At 40.7% G+C, this 21,090-nt stretch overlaps 1 protein-coding gene across 8 annotated transcripts in view; it reads right to left on the reverse strand.

Moving 5' to 3' along the window:
* Positions 1-21,090, reverse strand: part of DOCK10 (dedicator of cytokinesis 10) — a 272,423-nt gene that overhangs the window by 21,604 nt on the left and 229,729 nt on the right. For 7 of the 8 annotated variants that reach the window (XM_060242210.1, XM_060242208.1, XM_060242205.1 and 4 more), the window contains exons 40-49: positions 19,028-19,152; positions 17,545-17,657; positions 12,656-12,793; positions 9,041-9,223; positions 8,139-8,249; positions 7,209-7,424; positions 5,905-5,962; positions 5,461-5,559; positions 2,141-2,247; positions 1,164-1,286 (exon numbers count right to left, since the gene is read on the reverse strand). In XM_060242210.1, the coding sequence (XP_060098193.1) occupies positions 1,164-1,286; positions 2,141-2,247; positions 5,461-5,559; positions 5,905-5,962; positions 7,209-7,424; positions 8,139-8,249; positions 9,041-9,223; positions 12,656-12,793; positions 17,545-17,657; positions 19,028-19,152 (1,273 nt within the window). The remainder of the gene's footprint in view (positions 1-1,163; positions 1,287-2,140; positions 2,248-5,460; positions 5,560-5,904; positions 5,963-7,208; positions 7,425-8,138; positions 8,250-9,040; positions 9,224-12,655; positions 12,794-17,544; positions 17,658-19,027; positions 19,153-21,090) is intronic. The other variant, XM_060242212.1, reaches the window with a different exon arrangement.

A 21,090-nucleotide genomic window follows, 5' to 3' on the forward strand; every position in this document is an offset into this window, starting at 1 on the left:
ATCTCCTCATGCTACAAAGCTGGCTTGTTTGCCAGGGCTTTTAAATAGCAAGCCTCTTTTAAGGGTGGAGGGGCAAGAGATTCAGGGTTTGCTATTTCATTTGTGGTTTGAACTGAAAATATTTTAAACTATTATTATAAGCCACCTTGAGCCAAAAGGAAAGGCAGAATATAAATATTCCATCCATCCAGTTCATTTGTGTACTACCATTCCTCCAAGAAACTTAGAGTGGTGTACTTGGTTCTAACTTCCCCACTCACTACTTTTGTGTACATGAAGCTCTCCTTCATGTGCTGCTGTCACTTGAGAGATCCTTCCACATGGTGCAACCCTACCCAAAGGTTGGGGCTAAGTGTGAAGGAACTTACATTGAAGGAACCAGTTGGCTGAGTCTTTCCCTTGCAGTCAGCATCTTTCTGTTCTAATGGGGCAAGTACTCAAGACATATTGTCAGTCAAGGAGTAAGCTTCTAGGCCATCTATCTGTTCCATGAAGAACTAAAAAGGATCACTGAACTCACTTTATCCAGGCTACTTAAAACACCTGTTTTCAAAAACTCACATGAACTTGCCTTGTTTAACTTTATAGTGAAAGCATGTACAATCCTTGTACAGAACACACTTGATTTCTCTTTATGTAATTCTCATGTTCCATTTAAAGTATGTACAGTAATTCACATTCCTGGTTTCTACTGTGAAGTGAACATGTGTTGGCTCTTCCTTACAAATAAATATATATACATTCGCTGTAAAATGTAAACAGGACCAGGGAGTCAGACCATCCATTTACCAAGATCAGTACTGTATTGTCTCCTACTGGCAGTAGGACTCAGATTATTCCCACCATCTGATTCTTTTTAAATGGAAGATTCTGGGGACAGAGCCTGGGACCTTCTATACATGAAGCAGATGTTCTACCACTGAGCCACATCCCCACCTGAACACAAAACCACAACCAGCAACCTTGCTAATAGATAGAGATATAATGATATTTCAGAAACTACGGAAACTTCTTTTCATGGTATTAGTTAACGCCCATAAGCTGCATAAAAAGCTACTTATAATGTAAAAATAAAACATAATAAAAAGTAACCTTGCATGCAGTGTAATTCTGTATAACTTTTCTTGGAATAAATGGCATTTGTTATTTTGAGCTTGCCTTACCTTGAAGTCTCTCTGTTTCTCAAATACTGCAATGATTGGTTTGTTAACTTCAGCAATAAGTTCATATCTCTCAGATTTCCACAGATAGTCAACACATAATTCCAGTTGCTCCACAAGGATGTTCTATAATTCCATAAGAAAAAAGAAAGTGAAACCTATGCTGAATGCAGCTCTTAGTTATGTTAACAAAAGAGAAGCCTTCAAAAGCCTAGTTGGACAAAACACTAAAGCAAACATTTAGTAGATTGTTGCTCCTTGCTTTAAGTACATGGATTATTGGAAGAAATTACATTGCAATGCATTTATTACACTTTCATTCCTGCCTTCCTAACAAGAGTTCAGGGTGCTGTACAAGGTTATTTTCTTCATTTTATTTTTATAACCACCACCCTGTGAGGTTTGTTTGAGGTTGAGTTACTGGCCCAGTGTCTCTTCCTACTTGTAGCCCGCTTGCATGTCTGGGCTCTTGCAGAAGCCTCAGAAATCAGTCCTCTGCTCCCTATTCTTAATCAACCATTCTGCCAGGAATTCTTCTTGGCCAAATACATCAGTCATTCTTGGTGGATTGAACTCCACCCCTCCCCCCCAATTCTCATGGTAAAAAAAAATAAAAATTATTACATAAAACCATTGGCTATTGCAATTTCAATTACAGCAACATACAAGTTAAAAGCAGTCAAGAACTCTAAGATGAATACATCGGATTATCCAATTCTTATGGCTACATTTACTTTGCTAAACCTGTCCAGCCATTTGAATTGCTTTGTCTGCAATGGTGTTAAACGAACAAAAGACTTGTTGACCCTGCAAGCTCATTGTTCTAAGTTTATATCAGAACTAACTGTGGCATCCGAAAGGAAAATACACTTCAGGGTACAATTCTAAGCATACTTCCTGGGTGTAGACCCCACCGAGCACAGTGAAACCCACGTCTGAGAAAACAGAATCAGGAATCTGTAAATGACTGCCTTGCTGACCTCATTGTATGGAGTATCTTGCATCCCAGAGTCTTCTTTCATTGCACCTTCTTCTTTAATATTTGGTGTTATATTGAGGAAGGCTGGCCATCCCATAGAAAATAAGCCTTTGTAAGCAAGAGGAGAGGAATCCTTGAATAAAAACTGCTTGAAGTAATTAATTATTGGAAAAAAGAATGATGTTTGTTATTTGCTGGGCATAATTGCTTTTTCACAGCCTAAAGAATGAGTAGCACAAATGGAACAGCCTAAATTTGCATAGGTGATTATAAATCCCATCCAATTCATTAAACTGCTTGGCAAGGCTGGGGAAAGCTATAATTTGATGTTGCTGGAGAAATAGCATTCTTGCCCAAAAGCATTATTTGAGTCACTCCCCTCGATTCTCAGAATTGTTAGGCTGACATGAAAAGGCATTTATGTTTTGGACTTTTCAAAAATATACAGTGGCACTGGGTTCCTTATAAAGAAAAATCTGCCATCAGAATGAACATTATATGACTATCAAGTACTTTTAGTCTGTAGTTACGAAAATATGAACATCTTTTGTACAATGAATTCATTAGTGATGAGCAAGCTGTCCCTGGACCAATTTGGAATGGTCCTGGCTCAAATAAATTAATTTGGAACTTATTAAAACTGGGTCCAAATTAATTTTAGGCTAGGGTACAACTTGAATCAGGCTTCATTATCTCCCTCCCACCAGGCTGTGCTTCCAATCTTCCCTGCTGCTGCTCCCCTCTTCCAAATTTATCTTTGTGAGGGAGATTAGTAACAGAGGAGCTGCTGATTGTAACCCTATGCCTGAATTTAAGTCCTGGATGCTGCCCATGACCATGGAGAGAAGTGTGGGGAATGCAGTGCCATGCTTCTTGGTAGCAGTGGACAGTCCCCTTGCAAGCTCATGTTACGACACTAGGAAGCATTAAGGAACTATATTTTCCATGCTTTCTAAGTAAATGCTTCTTATAGCAAACTCTAGGCCTTAAGCCTGAGTGAGTCAACTGGGAAGATCGGTCTCAGGTTTAAGGCCTAGACACTGCTATAAGAAGCAGTACCATCAGTCTCCTCCATATCCATAACAGTACTTGCTGAAGTAAATTTAAGAAACAAAAGCTAGAGTCAACGGGCAGCAGGAGGAATTGATGGCACAAAGGGTACAGAGCTATGCCCATTTCAAACTTCCAGGGGGGTCTGACCTAATATGAAAGGAGATTTCAATTGGAAAGCTCCAGCTGTTGACTTCCAACCTTTTAATTATCGCTATTTCAATAAATCAGTATAAATCAATATATTTCACTGTTAATAGCTATAATTCTTCAATACACTTTCTTCCATCTTCCATTTGACAGAAGTTTGCTTACTAAGATACATTTTTTTATCACACATACTGTCTTTGCCCTGTGAATAACTATTCCCTTGCAGATGCACACGCATATCTGAACTATGTCAGTGGTGCATACTGGCTTTTGGAAATACAATATATTGGGACAATGGATATTCACCGAGAAAAGTTATTTATTGTTATGGATCTCCAAATGGACGAATGTTTTAGTCATCCACCTAGTTATGTGGGATGTCTGGAGGCAAAGGCAATGAAAACAGCAATTCAATCAAAAGGTGAGTTCTCTCATATTAATACCAAATTTATACATAAAAGTGGTTATTCACTTTTGGGATTCACAGATGGCATGAAATTAATTATTTTACCCAGGTCCCATCCTTGTGAGATTACTGTGCAAACAAAATGCAGCCCCTCAGAGCAACAAATCAAAATGCATCCACAAGGTAATCCAAGCCAGAAAAAAAATGAACACCCCACCACAGGTAAGGCTGCTATGAGAATCATCCCATTGCTGATTAGGGATGGACACAAACTGGGGAAATGGAAAAATAACCTCCCCTGCTTTGTGAACTGGTTCAGGTTTGTGATCATGGAGGAGGTTCATGGATCTTCCCTCCTTCCTTTCTGCTGGGGGTAGTCCCTGAGGCCAGCAGAATGGGAGGAGGGAAATCTTACTTCTCAGGAGATCTTCCCTCCCTCCTTTCTGCTGACAGTAGCTCCCCAATGCCAGCAGAATGGAAGCGGGGCGGATTTTCCAAAAGCCATTTAAAGAGAATGTTCCCTTTAAATGGCTTTTTCAAGTGGGCACCACACAGGAGTGGAGTCCAAGCAGCGTATTCACCTGGAAGTGGTGAATTCACCCAGCAAATTCACCTGGCTTTAAATGGCTTTCCAGACTCACAAGTGAACTGGAAGGCATTTAAATGCTTTCCTAGTTCAGTTTCTGGGTTGTGCTGCAGCATTTAGATGCATTCTCAGTTCACTTGTGAGTTGCGGTGAGGTGGTGTGGCTTGCAAGAAACCATTTAAAGGGAACTCTTTAAATGTTTTTTGCAAGCTGTGCTGCCATGGTGGTGCAGCTTGGAGAAGGCAACTAAAGACATTTAAAAGTGCCTTCTCTAAGTCCTGCCACCAGTGGCAGAGTGTTCACCAACACAAACCACCTGGGAGGTTCATGGGGGTGGGATTGCATGAACCAAGATTCATAAATCATGAACTAGGCCCAGTTCATGACAAATTTCAGTTTGTAATTCAGTTCATGCCCATTCCTACTGTTGATGCCTTTATGCCTCCTAAAATGCTTCTAAAGAAACACTGGAAAAATATTCAAAAAACCAAATTTAAAAAGTGGTGAGGGGAGTAGTCTCTTGCTATGATCTGCATTTCTCATGTACACCTTCCAGTTATTGGCCTTCTTATTGTTAATTACTGCTAACCACTGGAATTAGCAGTAGTTAGCAAAAGGAATTGCTGTTGTTCTCATATGGTCTGCAGAGTTGGGCATGCTGAGCCAATATGCTGAGCAACCCATCCCAAACTTTATTTCTGGAACATCCCTATGGCTGGATGTGAGCTTCCCCTAACCTCTAAGACTACTAGTCTTGCTTCAGAAGGTTAGTTCTGTATTAAATCCATGTTCTTCTTGAACATTTTGGTTGACATTTATTTAAGAACAGTGTCAACTAGCTAAAATATAAAACTCCAAAAATATGAAGCATTGCCTTGCAGTAAACCTTGTCAGGAAAAGTATACAAGATTTGCAGTGCAAGATCTTTCTATCATTAAAATTCTGATTCAGTCATTAAAAAAAAATAGCAACAGAGATGTGATTTCAGACTTCTTGCTTCCAAAGTACATATGGGTGCACCATGATCCTTTGCCCTGTGGATAAATTCTTAAATATGTATAATGGGAGTAACTTCATTCCTAGAATTATATTGTCTGACCCATAAACAGACAATGGTTAGAACACTCACTTCCTCCAGTGTGAGTTGTTAGTAAGACATTACTATCAGAGAGTTGAGCATCTTCCAGGAGCATACGAGAGGTACAAATCTTTTCCATTTTCCAGTAACCTATGACAGTGTAAGATGTTATTAGCATTCTGCTATTGGTATGTGTTAATACATGCATATTTAATGATGAAACACTAAGAAATGAAATACAAAAGCTCCCCCTCCCCCTCAAAGAGAAATGTTGTGTTAACCTCAATTTTCACATAATATATAATGTCGCTGCATCTAGACACTTACAAGTCACAGCATCTCACATGGAAAAATATTCCAAAAGATTCAAAGCAGCTTAAAGGATAACTACAAAAGAACATCAGTCTCGTCAGAAAGAACTAGGTCAACTGAAGTTTGTGTTCCTGCTTTACTGTTTTCTATATTAGTGATAGCTTCAGAATATGCTTATCTTACCTTTTCTTTTCAGGTATTCAGCAATCAGGGCAGCTATATGGATATAGCACATAGCAGCCTGCAACAAGAAACCATTATTAAGTGTTAATATTGCATTGAACAATTCTTGGTTTATCCTCAGCAGCAGCAGGGTGTGTTTTGCAACAAAAAAAGTTTCACTTGATGGATTTATTAGCATGACATTTTGCAAACCAAGGAATTCATGTTGAGTTCTTTATTCAACTTAAGCGCTTTTTAAAGTTACTCAAAGATTTGCCTAAAAAGGCTAAGAGTATTAGCTAAAGATGAGTATGAGCATTTGGCCTGTAAATAATATATATATATATCAGGTCCTGAAAGTTATTAAAATTACATGGAAAACAAGTGATTTTTTTTAAGATAAAGGAATAATCTATGTGATTTTAACAAATCATTGAAGCAAAAATTAATTCATATCCAGGTCAGACGTTATCTATTTTTGCACAACTTGCGATCCAATGAATCCCAATGCAACTCACAAGCTGGCCCACAAGTGGGTTGATGACCCTCCTATTTGTAACTTGCCCCAGGCTGCAAAATTGGGGGTAGAGTGGGTGGTTTCAGTCACTTGCTAGTCCCCAAACTATGGCTAAAAAATGTTTTTCCAGCTTTTAGACACAAATTGTCCAGATCTGATCTATGGCTACCTTCCATTTATTGTCACGACTGTGCAATGTCATTTCTTACAAAAATTGAACTTCAGCTCCCATGATTTTTGGGTCAGTCCACATTTGCCAGCAAACCTCTTATGATTGGAAGAGCTGGGGTGTTTGCACTTAAGCCCTGCTCATGCAGAAACTATTTCTTGCACGTACACATCACACAGGCAATTACCCAGACTGTTTGACTGTGGTAGCTTAAACAATGCCACTGTTGTTATGGAAACAGTTATGGATTACAGCTGAGTTGCCTTGCTATTGTGTTGCTATGGTGTGATTCTGGCAGGTGAGAAGCAACTCAGAGAAGGGTGACTTGAATTCTTGTCTGGCTCAGTCCATGCTCTTAGTCAAGATTCCAAACAGAATACAGTCCCTAGCATTTTCTTTCTGAGAAATATTAAAGAAAAACTTAGAACACATTCCTGTTTGAGATGCATTATAATGCAGAATATTCTGCTTTTTGGAAGATTGTCATATAATTCTTTTCCAGCTCTATGACTGAGTTTCACACACAAGGCAGATGAGCAGGCACAATTGTCCCATGTTTCTTACTACTCCCCCAACCCCCCCCCCCCTTTTTTTTTGCAGGTCAATCCCTGGTACAAGTTGTTAGCTTTTGAGAGCTACCTCTGATAAGTCTCCATTTCTAGCATGAATTTTGGCCATGCTCTCCAGCCAGGTCCTACGCAGTTCAGGTGTGCTGGCATAGGAATTTGCCAGACTGTATTGTAAATCCACTAGCATCTCAGGATCCTTCTCATGCTCTTTCATCTGAGCTGTAGCCATTAAGACTGTCCTTATGCGTTTGGTCAAGTCTTTCACTTCTGCTGGGAAGTTATTATTCTTTGGGGAAAAAAACCAAACAGATTAATTTTAAAGCCACAGAATCCCTATTATCGTGTTAAATCATGTATCTTAGTCACCACCATGAAGCTGAAATACACAGATTGGCCACAAGTTGTACATAGATGTACACAGTAGTTACTTTAAAATATTTTGCTTGCTGGTTCTCTGCCCATTGGTAGATAGCTGTATGTAGTGACTGCAATGTACAAAATTAAGTTTTGTGCTAACAAATTCTACTTCCCCAGTCATCAGTTTACTCCACAAATAACTGCAATGGCTTCAGTAGAACTACTCATGATACAAAATACCAGTGAGAGCAAAGATCAGTTTCAATGGCATAAAACAGAACTGTTCAGTAGGGCATTATGTCTGTGAAAAATTTTAGCCCATTCCCCCTATCCCAACTCGCCTGCTCATTACGTTTATTATACTAGTTTTACTGCCTTGTTTTCTATTCCAGGTTTACTGCATTATTTGTTACATGAATCACATTTTTTATTGCTTTGTTTCCAATTTTGCTTTCTTCTTCAAATCTCAATGAAAAAATAACACTACAAATGAAGTAAGTAAATCAATAAATGAATTTCAAAATTAAGCCCACTTCTCAAATTTATTCCCCTTGCAAAATTTCTTAGAAGACTGTGGTGGTAACAGAGGATGATATGTCTTGAGATCTATACATATGGAATCATAATACAAAGAATTCCTTACTTTCATTTGCTTGTCTCCATTAGCAAAGTTATTTGTAATAGCAAGTGAATGCTGAAACCGAGAGCCTCCAATTCCCGCATCTGCAATCAGCTGGCTTACAGCCTTGATGAGCTGAAGAAAATGAAGAGCAAAATTTATGTATTTATTTATTCTTTAGATTTCTAGGCTGCCCTTCTCTGCACGCAGGGCTCAGGGCAGCTTAAACGGAATGGTAGCATGGGTAAATCGAATAGAAAAGCAGGTGTTTCTCAGAAGAATCATCACCAATATTGTATTAGACGTGGCTATTAGCCACAGCATATTGTTGGAACTCTCTGTCTGAGGCAGTGATGCTCTGTATTCTTGGTGATTGCGGGGGGCAAAGTGGAAGGGCTTCTAGTCCTACTTGTGAACCTCCTGATGGCACTTGGGTTCTTTTTGGCCACTGTGTGACACAGAATGTGGGACTGGATGGGTCACTGGCCTGATCCAACATGGCTTCTCTTATGTTCTTAGACCAAGAAAAGCAAGAGAGTTGACAGTAGTCCAAGTGGCCCAGACTGGCATGATGTCAGCTCCTGCTACTTCACAGCATGCTGCTTTTGAAAGAAGGGGATTTCAAAAGCAGTCTGTGATCTACCACTGGGGACTAATATTGAAAGAGAAAAACTATCAGTACTGTCACTGAGTATACATTAGATTTAATGTCCCTAAATATACATAAGAACTCTGTTTCTACTCCGATCTGAGTTTCCTGCTTAACTTTGTACACATGTGAACCAGAAATATCCCTTTTGCTGACAAAAGAAAGCTAGAAAACTCAGTATTTTGCTAAGGAATTTGAATTCAGAAGCTGGTGTTGCCTATTCCCAACCAAAAGAGAAAACTGGGAGAGTTTCGATGGTAATCTCAGATTTGCTTACCTGCAAATGGGACCGGACAATTGACTTCTGCTTATTAAATTCAAAGTTTTTTCTCATGAAGAAATATAGCAAAGCAGAAGCTTCCATCTGAGTTGATCGTGACCTGTGATTGCAGCACTTGAGGATCTCATAGCAGAATGACCCACATAAGTCAGCTTGCCCTTGGAAGAAAGCTGGAGGGAACTATGAAAAATGAAATACACAAAAAGATTTGGTGTACCTGTTCTACAAGAGAGTTTTCATATCTCTGAAATACAGTATATATCAGCTTAAGAAGCAAATAGCTGCAATTGAAGGTAAGCTGCAGAATACACCTCCCAGACCAGCTGCATATGTATGGTCCATCGTGATGCCTAAAGAATGTTCTTGCACTGTGATAGTCTAGAGATGCATAGTATAGTGATGCCATTAAAGTGCCTCATCAGGCATGGCCATCTGACTTCAGACTCTGAGTGAAGTGTGGAAACTGATACTTGGCAATATCCTGACAATGTGGATACATATTGGGTTGAACTGAGACTAAATTGTCAATTTCCACTGATCGTCCCACTGTAGACTGTCCCCCACACCCAGCAGAGTTCTCTGTCCCCTACGAACAGCATTTCAAGGGCATCACTGGACTGCAGTGGAAAGGGAGAGGAAGGAAAGTTCCATTCTGCCACTGGAACATTTATTCTGGATTCAATTTATTGTATAATACTTGTATTTGGAGAATCTGGAGAAGCAACTCAATTGACTTGGACAAGGTCATGATGCATTCTGGTTGTCAACTGTTTAAAAAAACTTTTTGTTGCCTGGGATAATGATTCAAATCTGTGTTGTAATTTAATCTTGTTGGCATTCTTCCGTTACTACTAGTACTAATATTAACCTCCTGCTTTTCAGCTCATACAACCTTCCAAGTAACCTTCTGTAGATGTCAAATACTGGAAGAAAACATTGTGCACCAAGGGAGAGCTGGATCATGCACACAAACCCTGTCCTTGTTCCTGAACGAGCATGCTGGCCCTGCCTTCAGCACTGCGCAATCCCTGGAACATGAGCACAGTGAATAAAATGTATGTCTGTAGGCTTCGTCCCCATGATGGGGTGGGGTGGGGGGAGCCATGGGGATGAAAGCATGGAGACCATGCCTTTGTGAGTTCTCCCTGTACACATAGTGGTGTTCATGACCCAGTGATCACACATGGCTGCAAGGGATGTGCATAATGAAATTCCTGAGCTGAAGTGGAAATTGCTGTTTGGATTGATACAGTGATTTCCTGGAATGGTAATATAAATCTGGGGCTGCTGGTATAATGAAACCCACTTTCTTAAAACAATCCATAGTTGGTTTAAAAAATAAAAAGCTTAGGTGCTTTCTAGCAATGCAGCATGTGCTCATTTTTTTCTTTGATTCCACTGATTTCCTGGGCAGTGGCATTCCTCCCTTCCACTCCTATTTCCGCAAGAGGGAAGAACAGAGTGCTCCCAGACAATTACTTTTGGAAGCAAGCTGCAGAGGGCTGCCACTTCCCTTTTCTCCCTCATTTGAGGGGACAGGGTCCTTTCCCCCTCTTCTGGAGGCACCTTGTTCAAGGGCCCACAGAATTGGAACCCTTGGTCCAATTCACTGGAAACTTAAGTAGTCTTGAGTGGACAGGCAATCCTCGCTCTGCTTCAATTCTGGAGTCATTTGGTTGAAAAACAGCCACTCCAATCCCCCTGAAAATCCTCTATAGCAAAACAGCCATTCAGTCCCCCTCCCCCACCATTTCTAGGGGTGGATACTTTTCCCCCCTCTAGAAACATAATGGCTCAGGGGACCTTGTTTGAAGGACAACAGAATTGGAACCCTTGTTCCGATTTACTTGAAACATGGGTGGTCTTGAGTTGACAGGAAGTCTTCATTTTGACGCCATTTGGTTGAATTGAGGCTCCTCTGGATAATATGATGTAATTAAAATATGCATAAAATAAAATAAGGATGTATGCAAAAGCACTGAATAATGACATATTCAGAATAGTTCTAAATCCAAATCTGAATTGAATAGCTCCAGATATTCAGAATAATGCCTAATATTTGGAATTCCACTGACTCCTAGGTCACGTGGAAAGGAAACCTCAGACATCTTGGTCTGGCTTCTTGAGAAAGAAACAGAAATACAGGCCAAACAACCTGACACTAGGGTGGTGGGGTCAAAGAATTCCATGTCCCCTCACCGTTGTTGCCATGGTCTTGCCAAGGGAAAAACGAATAGGATGAGAGCAAAGCCTTTGAGCAATGTCTGTCTGCATTATAGTGAGGTACTGAATGAATGCTGAAGGAAATGAGCAGAAAAACAGCAATAGATTTAGCACAGATGCAACTTACTACAGAGATCAGTAATCCCAGGGATGTGTTAAGAGCATGCATAAGATCCATCCTATCTCTCTGTTTTGATAATGAGAAGGATGAACTGGATTATTATTATTATTTCTTTCTGCACTCCCACACAACTTCACAGACTCCTGGTAGTCTGGCATTTAATTTAAAGCTCTTTCTGCCTGGTTTATCTTATATTTCCCTAGGGCCTAGAGATATATTGCCAGTAGAAGTATGGTATTACATGTTGTGAAAGTATAACATGCTGTTCAGACCATTTACTCTGCTTTGTGTTCAATTCAAGAAATAGACACACTAGGCATCACTATGATTTACAAGAACTGCGGCTCAAAGATGTGGAGAGCAGGACAGAATGATGGAGTGTAGGAGGAATCCACTGTAATTCTGGTACAAGGAAAAGGTGGTCAGCATACACAACAATCCCCAGGAAAAGAGAAGGTTTATTTTTATTTATTTTATTTCATTCAATTTGCAAGGCCGCCTTTCCCTATAAGATGGCTCAGGGTGGCTTACCTCAGAAATAAATACATACATCATTAATTTAAAAATGTAAATGCATTAACACAGTTCTCTAGAAGATAATACTAAATCCTATGGTCAAGACAGCAAGTTTCAGTCAACCTGCTGGGTGGAGGGAATATGGAGAAAAAGGAGAGGGGGAGATAGGAGTATCAGAGTGCCAAACCATTGCTGTCCTCAACCAAATGCCTGGCAGAGCATCTCTGCCTTGCAAGCCCTACGGAAAGGTAACAGATCCTGTAGGATCTATTTAAAATAAATCTGATCCTAGCACTCCTCCCCCAAATCCTTTTCTGTGAATGTTGACACTGAATGCTCTCAGAATATTAAGTGTTCAGCACTAGTATTTAATTGCAGTATTTGGTACTGGACAATATTGTATCAGTTACAAACAACTGGCTACTCTTCTAGTATGTCACTGTACTGACTTGGAGAAGTACTTGATCTTGATTAGAAATTTATATCGGGCAAATAATGCCTTTAAAGTGCAGGGAGCTTTTCTTGAAAATCTGATACTGTTTAATAGTGGCAACATCCTTAATATTTAACACCTGAGGGAAAAAAACCCAGCAATGTGTTCAATTTTTGAATTTTATGAAACTTTTTTTTTCCAGCTCCATTTTGCAGAATACTGAAGTTTTGCCCTTTGGTTACCGGATTCTCCCAACCCATTTCTCACAATGAAGGAATATTTTTTGGCACAAATTAGAAAAAAATATATAGGGACTTACTTTGCTCACAAACAATCTTAGAGCAGCGAAGACATGTTTGAGTGCTGCTGCAGAGTGATTGATTTGCAAAAACAGCAGGTAGGTATCAAATACTTTTTTCATCAGTGTGTTCTGGCAATCAGATTGTTGCAGTTGCTTCTGAAAAATTAGCCAACAAACATCTTTCAGCCTTTTCAAACAAAATCATTTGGTATTTGTGGGGGTTTCATTGATGTCCCCTGCCCAAATAGGAATAGTATATTTCAGCAATATAATGTCAACATGCCGCCTTCAGCTCCACCACCCTTTCAGTGCCATCCTAATTGATTGAACTTCGTTTATAGCTGACCTTTCTCACTGAAATGGAAGATGGATTATAAAATAATAAAAAAAACAATTCAACCAGAAAGCATAAGATATCCCAAAAATGTGATAAGTATAGGAGAACAGAATTGGAAAACAATGCAGATTAAATATTGTCTAAAGTGTGACATACCATTATGGACAATGTGGGATACAAAGGTAGAAGACAATGAAGTAAAATTAAGGTGATACAGACAGTAACAATGCAATAGACCACAATCTTATTCCATTATAAAGGCATCCCCTTGGACTGATCCATTCTAATACAGTTCTAATCCTGTTTATACAAAAACTTTCGTAAGCATTTCTGGCTTGCACATTCTGTGAAATGATAGAAGTGTGAGGGCCTTTTTGACCTCCTCCTCAGACAGGCCATCCACAAGCTGGGAGATACCGCTGAGGTGCATTACACCCTTCTAAGACCACTGAAGACATTTCCTGCTTTATTAAACGGGTCTGCCATATTCTTGTATTGCCATTTATGTCCCTGCTCAAAACACCTACATGATAGTGATTTCCACATGGGTATCTGTTCAGGATTCAATGATGCTGAGAAGCATTTTTCCTCACAGCACATTCATGCAACATCCTAGGTTTTCTCCAGCTTTTCTTTGATCTCTTTCAAACTTGCTTTACTGTGAAGCGTTGGGAAAGACCATAATAAGGCTGGGACGGTTGCTATGTGAGTGGAAATGTTTGACTTTTTCCATCCATGTGACAGTAGATTCCGATTCAGTTTTATTACAGTCCACAACAAGATGTGACAGCCATTTTCCCTGACCATGTCCCTGAGGCAGCTATTTCCTCCCTACTATCACATAGGGGGCATTTTTGTTTTTATAAACTGGCAATTTCATATATTGATATACTGTTATAACAATCCTATATATAAAACCAAGCTCCCTCACTGGTTGGGATTGCACTGCATCAACCTTTGGCCCATCGGATCAAGAGTACTTGCATGCCATTGGTTGAGTTCACTCCTCTCTCCCCCTTGAGTGGCTGTTGCTAGCCAGCCAAGCTGATTCTGTCAGTAAAAGGCAACCAACCTTGGTTCTGGCAGATGCTGGCTCTCCCTGCTCTCCCACTGGCTGAGTTGCCTGTTGCACTGTTTCACAGAGGAGAGAAAGAAACCCTTCCCTTGATTGGCTGAAGGAAGCAGGAGGAGGGAAAGAGCCAGAGAATGCCTTCCCTTGATTGGCTGAGAGCTCTTCCCTCTCCTCCTCTGGAAGGGAAACAGCCAGACATTGGGGGGGAGGGGTGGAATGATGTATTTTGGTAGCAGACCAGATACATAGAGGGAGGGAGGAAGGTAGGGAGGAAAAGCAAGACAGAGATTGAAGTCCTGTGCTTAAGTCTAACAACATTATCAGCGAGAGACTGTTAGTCTGAAAGGTATCACTAAAGGCCTCTGAGGGAGAACTCATTGGGGCCAGTCCTGACTAGGGCTGCCAGTTCCAGGTTGGTGGGAAGTTCCTGGAGATTCTGTCATGGAGTTTGAGGAGGGCATAGGAGTTAGGGCTTCAGAGCAGGGTCTGCCAGACCCCAGTTCTTGCTGTGGAAACTGACTGGGTGATTTCAGACCAGTCACAGACTTTCAGCCTAACCTAACCCACAGGGCTGTTGTGCAGATCATAGGGGCAAGAGGAGAATGAAGTAAGCTGCTTTGGTCCACACCGCCCCCCATGGAGAAAGACTGTCCTTTTCCTATGTAGAGGTTGCAGGGGGGGAGATGTCAGAGAGGCAGATGAAAGGAGATACATTTGCCAACTCCAGGTTAGGAAATTCTGGAGAGGGTGGGTTTGATGAGGGGTGGAACCTCAGACAGTTACAATGCCATACACTCCACCATCCAAACCAGTCATTTCCTCCTGGGGAACCACTGTTGCCAATCTCTGGGTGAGGATTGGAGACCACTCAGAATTACAACTGATCTCCAAATGGCAGGTATCAGCTTCCCTGGAGGTAGGGGGCAGAGTGAATGCCTTTACTTGGGTGGGTGGGAAGACAGCAAGGGGGTGCATTTGCCCAGACCTTCTTTCTAGAGTGTGTTGTGTATTTCTTCACAATAGGCCTTATTCTAGTAAAACTATAAGAGTAAAAAGTTCTATTATTTTCCAGGTTTCATTTTACAAATTAAGTCAATAGCCATCTTCCAGCAATGCTGATTCTGTGAACTTAGGCAGATCATGAGGGCAGGAAGGGTTGCATCAGTGCTTAGTTCTCATGACCTTTCTTACATGCCCAGGGAATGCTGTTACCTACTTCAGGATCCAGAAGCAATTTTTCTCCAAGCCAGTTTGGTCAGGGATCCTGGAGGGTTTTTTTTTTTTTGCCATCTTCTGGGCATGAAGCATGTGTCACTAGGGGTGTGTATGTGTGGTGGGGGGAGGTATTTGTGAATTTCCTGCATTGTACAGCATGAGGTTGGACTAGATGACCCTCTAGGTCCTATCTAACTCTATGATTTAATTTCTTCTGTTTTGGAGATATAAGGAGAAGGATATATTTATGCAACATATCGGTCTAGAGACTTACTTTTTAAATAACAGCTGCGGATCTCGAATAAATAAATAAATAAAAAATAAACCTATTAGAAATTGTTATACTGGTGCATTAATCTAGCAATGTGAATTTGCTAATTAAAACAAATGAAAATGCCTGGAAGAGGGGGGCAAGGAAACTGTGGTGCAAGCTGCTGTGTGGAAGCTGTGCTGTATTGACAGCTGCACTGGAAATTAGGAAACTACACAAGCCTTTTCCTGTTTCTTCTCCACCTTCTTTAATTTCCTGCATTAAAAATCTAGCTTTCCATGTATCTTTTGGCACAAATTTCATAGCCACCCACTGAAAATGAGCCTCATCCACACAACTGAATGCATATTCTTTCTGGGCTTTCCTTCCCTCTTTTTTTCTTGTATTGAATTTAAGATTGCAAATTCCTTATTAATTAATAATAACTGCAGTGAAGGTTTCACATTCTTTTAGACCTTTTAAAAAAGATTTTAGACTTTTTAAAACCACAACTAGTTTACTTTAATCAAGTTTTTAGAATTCAGTTGCCTGATTCCATAAATGCATAAATGGTCTCATAAGTGAATTCACTGTGATCCTTTTGTATATCTTCAAGTCTACTTATATTTCCAAGCTTTCCAGGAATCCCTAGCATTGCCAAGCTTGCTTCACAGGATCCCTGCTGTTAAATGGTAGGGTGAGGACACCTGTGATGACTTTTCTTTTAATGTATGTAATGCTGCCACCAGACATTTAATTCCTAAACAGTTTATTTAACATTCCCAACTGAATTGGACCCTGTGGTCCTGAGAATGAGACTTTATAATTTAATAGGAATAAGGCCTGTTGTGAGGAAAGATACAACAGATATCTCTCCCCCTGGAGAAAATAACTGCTTTGGAGGGTGGACTCTATGGCATTATATTCAGCTAAGGTCTTTCCGCTGCCCAAACTCTGGCTTCCTTAGACTCCATCACAAAATCTCCAGGAATTTCCCACCAACCTGGAGCTGGCAACTGTAGTCAGGACTGGGCCCAATCAGTTCTCCCTCAAAGGTCAAAATAGGTTGGCGAAGGGCCTCCCCCCCACCTTCTACTGAGAGAACTAAGCCTGGTTGCATTTTACAGACAGAAGCAACAGTCTAGCAACAGCTACTGCCCAGTAGCTCATCTGTCCTGAGTCCGACAGTGGGCGGGAGACAGGAGAGTCAGCCAAATGGGAGCCCAGAGCTGGTGACTGATGCATGATGGCCTTTCATGATGTTTCATGGAGTGCACCCCTAGGTTTTGGCTCTCTATCTGGCATTCTACTTTTCTTCTCTAGAATCTTAATGCCTTTCACTGCAGTAGTATGAGATTCTAATCAGAAGAGTGCTTCTGAGGCTCTGCAGACTGTTGACTGACCACAACTGACTATTAACTTCTGTCACTCTGCTGAGATGTAACTGCTGACCTCTCTCTCTCTTCCCCCCCACATATTTCTTAGCTTTGCCCACATTCTGTCCCCAACCAATCACCTCACTCACCCATTTCCCTTCTAACTCCCCTTTCTCTACTGCAACTTACCAACAACTAATGGAACACACACATATAAACTCAAATAATTACAATACCATACCGACACATGTTCAGATGTTGGAAAGGGACACTGGTTACATCTGGTTTGTAAACCACTGTAACAAAAAGGTTTGAATCATAATACTGCTATGAGCTCTGGAGAAACCACAGCAGTTCCCTGGGCAGTTTTATAAGGCCCAGAAGTTCAGTGTAGGAACAAGAAGGCAGATCACCACTGATGAGCAAAAGGATGTCAAAAGCCACAACATAGCAACCAGAGAGAGAGAGAGACACATGGTGTGAGCAGTGCTGGCCTGGCAGCTATGCAAAGATGACTCATAGGTACGACACATTTGGCTCCCCCCTTGTGTGATGTGTCCCACAAATATGCCAGGCATTTATAAAGGAATAGCTTTTCATATACCATGAGTAAAGTAGCTGCATGCAAAGCATTCCAAGATAAGGAAGTCATTATACCTGGTGGTGTTGAGTGAAAAGACACAGCAGGTCCAGAATGGTAAGGCAAACTTCTGTGGCAATGTTGGCTTCAGTATCTACATAATGCACAATATCTGTTTCATTAGAACCACCTAAAACAAAAGAATGCAATGGAAAGGTTACTTTTGAGAAAACGATGGCAAAGTAATTATTTTACCAGTGGTAAGCACCATTAATGAGGTATCAACCATTTCAGAAGGGTTTATACAAAAAAGTTGTCAACCTTGTTTCAGAACTGCTACAATTATTCAGTGGCTAGATAGATAGATAGATAGATAGATAGATAGATAGATAGATAGATAGATAGATAGATAGATAGATAGATAGATAAATTTATTGTCATTGTTCTCAAGAAGATGAGAGCAACGAAATGAGGTGCTCTTCCACAAACATACCAACACATCAACACCCACAAAAGGACATATACATAGACCATTTAAATGCATCTAAAAACACATAACCATTCATAACCCTGCATTTAGCTTAACCACGGCACTTGGATAGAAGCTGCCCTTGAATCTATTTGTCTTTGCCTTCAACACTCTATATCGCCTACCTGACGGTAAAATCTCAAATAGCAAGTGGCCCGGATGTGAAGGGTCCCTTAAGATCATTTGTATCTTCCTTCTACATCCCATATCATACAGATCAATATTCAATATTCAGCAACCTGCAAGGAATTGAGGGGCAGGGATAAATTTCTGAATAGCCTTACAAAGTCCAGGCTTGGAGCCTTCATAGCCCTGATGTGGAATTCACAAGGCTACGGGGAAATTTGATCCAATGGTCCTGATGGGATTGGGAAAGGTGAGCAATTTGTTATTTACTTCCTCTCAAAAACAGTGATAGAATTTCTGTGAGCTGCATAAATCCTTCAAATCAAGCAGATCAATATATTTTGCCAGCGTTCTGTGTTTTGTTGCTAATTAGTTCATTTTATTTAGGTCACTTATACCCTACCTTTCTCCTCAATGAGGAACTGAAGCCTCACAACAACCTAGCAAAACAGACTAGTCTGAGGATGTATAACCACCCAAGGTTATTTGACAAACTTCTATGGCAGAGTGAAGATCTCAGTCTGCATCTCCCAGATCCTCTAACTATTCTACCATACTGTGTCTATTAAGGCACCTCAAACAGGACTCTGGGGAGAGGGTGCATAAGTCCTTTAAATAAACAATTAATATTTTATCCCTTCTGGTTATTGTGTCTACCAAGAAGCTATTACAGGACACTAGTTCCAACCTCTGTTGACCTGTCCTTAGTTCCATATGAACTGCTGATACTGCACTGGGCCTTTCTTCATATCCATGACCTTCAACAATCTGAGAAGCAGGACACAGGAACAAGGCACCTCTTTGTCATGCCTGGACCAAGTTCCAGTGGCAAGTCATCCTCCTTCCAGCTTCTAACTTCTTCCAGCTTTTAACTATGGCCATGAAGAGGGGGACAGGAACCTTACTTGCAATAGTGCTGTCTATCATCTGCAGGAGCTTAGGGTTGGTAAATGGATTTTTCCCTCGTATTATTGGTAACGTTTGAGATCTGTGATGCTTGTGACTCTCACTGCTGGAAGCAGAGTGGATCCTGTGAAAAAAGAAGACAGAGCACTTTGGTAAACTATTATATGCCACGTTTCAATGATTCCTCCAAATCCTCCAGACTTCCTTTTAAGTACTTTGTATGAGGGATTCCCAACCTTGTTCAGCCTGTGGATACTTTTAGAAGTTTTAGAACAGGTAGTGGGAAACCACTATTAGATGGTTATCATGGGTTGGGGGTATGACCAACCTATGACAGGGGAGGGACGGTGGCTCATTGGTAGAGCATCTAAGTAAAAGGTCCCAGGTTCAATACCCAGCATCTCCAACTAAAAAGGGTCCAGGCAAATAGGCGTGAAAAACCTTGAGACCCTGGAGAGTCGCTGCCAGTCTGAGTAGACAATACTGACTTTGATGGAGTGAGGGTCTGATTCAGTATAAGGCAGCTTCAAATGTTCATATATGTTCAAAATGACTGCTGTCAGGGCTGCAATCAATCACAAAACACTCCCCAAAGACACATATGAGATGTTTCTTGGGCTGTCCTGAAGCAACCCCTACTCTGATAAGGTGAAGCAAAAAGTGGAGGAAAGTCAGGATTGGCTCCTTGCTGTGGGAAAGAAATGTTTTATATACAGGCATTAAGTAGATTGGTAGCTGTGTCTCTTTTTGTGTTTACTTTCTATTGCAATGGAGGAATTTAGGTTTAGAAAAAAATGAACTGAGACCACAATTTTATGGGTACAGTTTATCTTTGCAAGTCTCATTGCTGGCATTATATAACAGAGATCAGATCTCTGAGCAATAAAATGAATGATGTCAGCAAACTGCCTAGCATGTTACAATTTTGACTTTTATAAATAAATGACTGAACAAGCAAGAAAACACATGTATTGTTATACATCACTAAATTCACAACTATTTCATTCTTAATATTCAAATGAAAGTTTTTGAAAGGTTAACATCAATCAGAAGAAACATTAACATGTACCGTGATTCAATTAACATACAGCTTTCCCCACTCATTTAATTCACGTCAACGAAGTGTTTGTCTGATAAGGTGTACAATGAAGCGATGGTTAGGAATTAGTGTGAGGTACCCCAGTTGCCATTCCTTTCCTTTGGCGAGACATCATCACACCTGTTCTCCTGTAAATATGCTGCAATACAACGGCCTAGTGAAAGAGCTTCATTCATAGGGGCCCAGCTGTAAAGTGAGATCACTTCTTTTCTTGAACAAGAAGCATCATTTCCCCTCATGCTTCATCTGCACGAGCCACATGTGACAACACAAGGCAAGTATTCGGGTGACTGTTATTTTTCAGTTCCCAAGAAATACGTGCAACAAGAATACAGCACAAACCTTATATTAAAGTCTACACATTGAACAGAATCACAAAAATTAAGTTCATCTGAGGAAGGAAGGTGTCTTTAGGAAAATTGGCAACATCCACCCTCAGAGCATGACCCCTCAGTGTTACCAGTCAACGTGCAGAGAAAGAGAACAAGCATGAGACTACTGGCCCTTCCCACATCTCAGCATCACTGCTATCTCATTAGCACTGTGTCTACATGTAGAGGAAGTGTGCACATATGTGCTCCCTCCCCATGTTCAGGAATGTCTGGAAAGTGGTGTCCCCAGACACAGGAAGAGAATGTACCTGTGTACACTTCCTCCACACATAGGCACAGTGGTGATAAGCCAGTGATAGCATGGTGGGACATAGGGCTTGTGCCCACTCTCCCTCTCCAGTCACTGACTGAATGAGTGGAGGGTTATGTGCTCAGGGCTATTACCGTGAAAATTATACTGCCAAGATCTGATTTCATGATGTCTTTATTATTACTTTAAAACAGCCATCAGAGGTACCAGATTTTATAAGAGCACCAACACTAATGGAGAGAGAGGGACTAACCATTTTGTCCTACTCTGTGTTCCCTGTCTAAGGTTCCTCTGATGTGGACTCACTTAAACCCACTTTGG

This window comes from Heteronotia binoei, chromosome 6 (assembly GCF_032191835.1).
Source record: "Heteronotia binoei isolate CCM8104 ecotype False Entrance Well chromosome 6, APGP_CSIRO_Hbin_v1, whole genome shotgun sequence".
In the NCBI taxonomy this organism is placed as follows: domain Eukaryota; kingdom Metazoa; phylum Chordata; class Lepidosauria; order Squamata; family Gekkonidae; genus Heteronotia; species Heteronotia binoei.